Source organism: Atta colombica, unplaced genomic scaffold (assembly GCF_001594045.1).
Source record: "Atta colombica isolate Treedump-2 unplaced genomic scaffold, Acol1.0 scaffold6, whole genome shotgun sequence".
In the NCBI taxonomy this organism is placed as follows: domain Eukaryota; kingdom Metazoa; phylum Arthropoda; class Insecta; order Hymenoptera; family Formicidae; genus Atta; species Atta colombica.
The window spans coordinates 87,468-92,639 of record NW_017259550.1 but is presented as its reverse complement, the minus strand read 5'-3'; the positions used below and the strand labels follow the sequence as shown (position 1 = coordinate 92,639).

The following is a 5,172-nucleotide window of genomic DNA, read 5'->3' as shown; positions in this document are numbered from 1 at the left end:
CAAATATATTTGATTTTAAATAATAATTATATCTAAATAAATATTAAGATATATAATAAAAGATGAGAAAATCGCGATCAATAAACAAAATCAGTTGCAAAACACTCCAATACCTTATCATTAAGCATCTGTACTTAAGTAGAGAAATTATGTTATTATTATTATTATTCACACACACACACACACACACACACACGCGCGCGCGCGCGCGCGCGCGCACACACATATGCACACACATTCAGAATATGTGCAGTAACAATAAAGATTACTTAATGGAGATTAAAGAGTAATGGAAAAAGTTAAAAAAGAACAAATTAAGAACATGAAAATTACTAATAGTAAAACATAAAATTCACGTTTCATTTTGCACTAAAAAGTATTTGTTTTGCTTCTTAAATCTGATAATCGCGCGTGCATGTGTTTATTTTTACGTTGAGTTGCACACACAGTGATGATAGTGTTTGCAGCACTAAAATATACAATATAAATGTGTAAAAGAAATGATAGAAATAGGGAGAAACTGTTTTTAATTATTATGCATTATGGTGTTCGAGTATGCCTTGTCTGATAAGTGGTTCGCATGTAGCTCTTGGTAACAGATGATATGTATTTTTTTTTAATGTAATAACCTCACCATCATCGAGTTCTAGTTTACCGAAATCACTTAGACACTTCACCTGAAAGAAATCATCTAATTACTAGTATCGTTCAATTATTTTAATATGATACATACATACATACATAAAATCCATAATTTATATTACATATGTATTACACATATCCAAAAGAAAGCTTGTTTTTTTCTATTAAATACATTTTTTTAAATAAAAATTTATATCTATAAAATATCCAAAATTGTAATGTAATCCGTAATTTATAAATAAAAATACTTATAAAGCAAGAAGCAAGAAGATTGTAAATTCAAATGAAAAAAAAAAACGAAAAAATGTTCTTGCACAATGAATGTTCTGCCATATATACGAGAGATTAGGAGAGAAATATTTACCTCAACATATAGTGTCTTTGGAGGACTCATATTCACAGTCAGATTTAATCCATGATCATCGCCTATTGATCTCATGTAGGTGGCCAGAGATTTATTATAGTTCTGAAACCATTGCATCTCTGCATTCAATAAGTTAGCGGTTATCTCGGTTGGTAGAATGCTGCCCAATTCCCAGCGCATCTGCCGTAATCGTCTGATCCGATGATATAAGTACGCCAATATGCATCTTTTATTCCTGAGCAGAGCCGTATGGCGAAAATGTACCGACGGTAACAACGCATTGTTTCTTTCGTTCTGTATTACATTGCTGAAACAACATTTCGGAAAGTCTGAAACATTTGCAAAAAGTAAAGAAAACTTATTAAAAGATCGATATCTAATCACTAATGAAATATAGTTGTTCCTGTTAAATTACAAGACTAACTAAATGTTATTTCATTAAATTATATTGTCATCATATATTGTTTATACGTAATATTTTATTCTCTTTATGATTTTACTTTTCATATAATTTGTTAATAATTGTAAAGACTTTAATGAACGCCATATAACACATACTATACCTGTCCATCAAATTGGCTTCATAAAGTGTTTGCATCTCTTCAAAAACTTGTCGCATCACCTGTTCCTGCAAATTAGAAGAAACTTTATATCTAATTTTAATAATAATAACTTATAATCCCAAATATCCAAATCCGAAGAGACAAGTTTTGAACAGAATCTGCTATCAATTTCTGATTGCAGAAAGACAACAAATTGTACATAGTTTGTACTATCAGACAATGTCAGTAAACTGTTGTCAAAAATATGACAAAGCCTGATGACATGCTGTGCTAGCAAGTTGATGGCAGAAACCGAACAGAATTTGCTCTCAAGTTTCTACTCAGTTTCTATTCGCAATCTGCTATATAACTTGACAGCAGATTGCGAGTAGAAACTGAGTTGAGTCTGCTAACATAACCTGACGATAGATTGAAATCGAGCAAAATCTGCTATTTTCATATAGGACCTCGCTTCGAAATGGACTTGCTTCTCGTAAAAAGAAAACGCCAGGAGTCTTATAAGAATTGGTATATGTGAATCAAATAGGCTAATCTCTTAGAGATTCCTAAGCTCTTTTGGAATGTGTTTCTAAATCTCCAATTTTTTTTTATTATTTTATAACTTTCTCATGTGTATTTTGAAATGTAAAGCTAATTGATAATATTTTAGCAATAAAATAACAAAAGCAAAATTAATCTGGGCTAATGAGTTAGCAGAAAAGGTGTGCAATAAAATTTTAACGAATAAATTTGTTACTCCATTTGATGTCTTCTTTATTTAAAGTCTTGAGAAATCATTGAACTCATTGAACTCATTAAACTTTTCGATTCTCTTTGGAATCTTCTTCAGCAATATTCTTAATTCATTAGATTTTGCGAGCTTTGGATACTATTAATTTGGATACTATTAATTTGGCTTGTTGTTTTCCTCTTGATTCTTATATTCAATTCTTATATTAAATTATATTTGTAACTATTACAACAATTTTCCGTTCTTATACTTATTATACTTATTATATCTATGACATTACATATGTTAAATATCTTATATATGTTATATATCATAAAATCAGCAACTTAATCTGAATGTACTGTCTTTATTTATTATGACTTTTTTCCTTCAAGATCTCCGATCTTTGTCAATTTAAATGCTCATTAGATCCTATTAGTTAGATCCTATTCATCATTCTGAATGGCTTAAACGGAGTTCAATCAAATCCACATAAAATATATTTAAAAATGCTTATTTGTGAATATAATAGCACCCAAAGCATTCATGACAAGATTTGATGATCGTGTAGATGATTCGCTGTAGTCGCTACTTATTTAGTTGATTTTAAGTCTCTCAAGTATGTGAATTTAAGCAGATTCCACTACTTTTGGCAACCTGTAAGTAACTCTACCTTGTCTATTTGCGAAATCTAATATGGATTAGACATATTGCTGAAGAAGAAAAAGAATCGAAACATTCAATTAGTTCAATCATTTCTCAAAATTTAAATAAAGAAGAAATCAACATATCAAATAGAATAACTATTTGTTAAAATTTTATTATGCACCTCCTCTTGCACTGACTGTCAGCCCAGATTAACTTTTTTTTTGTTATTTTAAAGAAAGTCCTTATTTAAAATATTCATTTTTTTAACAATAAAACTGTATTGATTATTTTCAGTTTTCACACCAGTATACATAAATATATAATATAATTATGTATAATTATATATAACCATTTATATATATGTACGCAAAATTTTTTATAAAAAACCAGATTTAAATGAAAATGACAGATCTTGCTCGGTTTCTGCTCGCAATCTGCTATCAGATTCTATCAACAGATTTTGTTTGATGTCTGCTGCCAGTCTGTCTCCTTGCATAGAATGTTAACAGATTCTGTCAGCAGAACAGGAGTAGAATGCGACATCAGTTGTGGTCAGTCTGCTAACATTTTCTGATCAAATCTGCTACCAGTCTGTCGACATCCTAACATTTTGCTGGGATAATATTTATAATGCTTACATTAAATGGTCGAATATCTTCATGCATATCGAGCTCCGTTATGAGCTTAATAGCTTCTTTCCCAAACATATCTGTAAAATAAAGAAAAAATATTCGTTATAAAATTTATGTCTGCCATTATTTAATATTTCGACAACTTTCAACTTGTCTTTATTTAAGTAAAAAGACACACTTAATTAGCCATTCTGGTAATTATACAGTTAACACCAATCACCTCAAAAATCAATAAAATTAGGCTTAATCGACACGTTTTTGCATGAAATGAAAGAATTTGATAGAAAAAAATGTCGCTCTGCCCCGCGAATTGAGATATTAAGTGTTAAAGTTGACAATTACAATTATTGAGGTTAGGAAATCTATCACAGAAACAAAATGAGGATAATTCTTGGGAAGAGCTATCTCCGATTTCGATGAAATTAGGCTCATTCTACATGTTGCATAAAATGAAAAAATTTGGCAGAAAAAATCCGGGACTCCTCTGCGAAACAAGATATTTAGCAAAATTATTTAGAATAGCATATCCCACCTAAAATCTTAATGAAAATACACTCATCCGACGCGTTTTCACTCAAAATGAAAGAATCTGACAAAAAAATGCAGCGGTTGGCCTCTTGAATCGAGATATTAAGCGTCAAAGTTCGAGATTTTAGAAGTTAAAATATCTGCCATTCCGACTCGCTGCAGCGCTACGTATACGTAAGACCTATTCTTTTTCGAAGAATTCTGAAATAGTGCAATAAGTTAGAGTGAGACAGTTGTAGTTTCAGCGTTTCAGAAACGACAATTCACTTTAAAAATAATTCATTGTTTTAAAAACAACAATTTACTGATTTAAAAACTCTGTGTGTCTGTGTGTGTGTGTGTGTGTGTATGATTTGTATGATTAATAGTTCACCTCTCATTATATTATTGTCTTATTTTCGATTTTGTTGCTGGTAGGCTTTGTAACAGCAATTTTGTCGCCGAACTATTTACTAACCAAGCTATTAATGACTATTAAATTGTATTTTATTTTATGTTATGTCTATTATAGTATCTATTGTATCATATTCTATGTCTATTACTCTGTTAAGTCTTTCTGTGTAGTCTTTCTCATAGAACTTCCCAATAAATTAAATTAAACTAATCATGATTTTCTTTTCTTCTATCTCTTTCTCTGATTTATTTCAGCTACTTGAACATTTAAATGGCCTTGAAAGAGAGAACGGAAAAAAAAAGAAGTAAGATGGTAGAAGTTTAGATGGTATTACTGAGCAACTTACTTATTTCGCGCATGCGCATTCTATTTGGTCAATATAAAATTAGGAGAATTGCACTACTGTATATACTGTGCCACTATCTTCATGGATTAAGCAGGGAGCATAGACTCTTGCATAATGCATAACATAAGGCATAAGAAAATAAACCAATTAAAGTTCTTTTTTTCCTTTCTTTCCGTAAAATAAAGGCCTCTAATTGGTTGATTTTCTTATGCCTCATGTTTTAAGCCGGTTCTACATTAGTTGCAAGTCGATCGCAAGTCTGTTGCGATAGCCAATATGAAACGTTGATTTTAAAATGAAAGCTTCAGATTAACTGTCGCAACAAACTTGCGATCGATTTGCAACT

General features: G+C 30.6%; 1 protein-coding gene across 7 annotated transcripts; it reads right to left on the bottom strand.

Annotated features, from left to right (window-relative positions):
* Positions 1-397: 397 nt before the first annotated feature.
* On the bottom strand, positions 398-4,847 carry LOC108692117 (DNA replication complex GINS protein PSF1-like). Of its 7 annotated transcripts, none has more exons than XM_018200261.1 (5): positions 4,827-4,847; positions 3,565-3,635; positions 1,565-1,634; positions 1,007-1,335; positions 398-677 (listed from the first exon to the last, which is right to left on the bottom strand). In XM_018200261.1, exons 1-5 carry the CDS (start codon positions 4,843-4,845, stop codon positions 534-536), a joined length of 633 nt encoding a protein of 210 aa, XP_018055750.1. In that variant the 5' UTR covers positions 4,846-4,847; the 3' UTR covers positions 398-533. The 7 variants fall into 7 exon arrangements, with proteins under 7 accessions (XP_018055750.1, XP_018055756.1, XP_018055753.1 ...); XM_018200267.1 differs by having other exon boundaries at positions 1,007-1,313; positions 1,570-1,634; XM_018200264.1 differs by lacking the exon at positions 4,827-4,847 and adding an exon at positions 4,629-4,733.
* Positions 4,848-5,172: the final 325 nt, after the last annotated feature.

Bases quoted from the DNA above. Each gene is read 5' to 3' on its own strand.
- LOC108692117 (XM_018200261.1), bottom strand. The intron at 1,635-3,564 runs GTAAGCATTATA...TCTAATTTGCAG, and splicing joins AAGATATTCGACCATTTAAT to GAACAGGTGATGCGACAAGT. The intron at 1,336-1,564 runs GTATGTGTTATA...CAAATGTTTCAG, and splicing joins CAATTTGATGGACAGGTATA to ACTTTCCGAAATGTTGTTTC.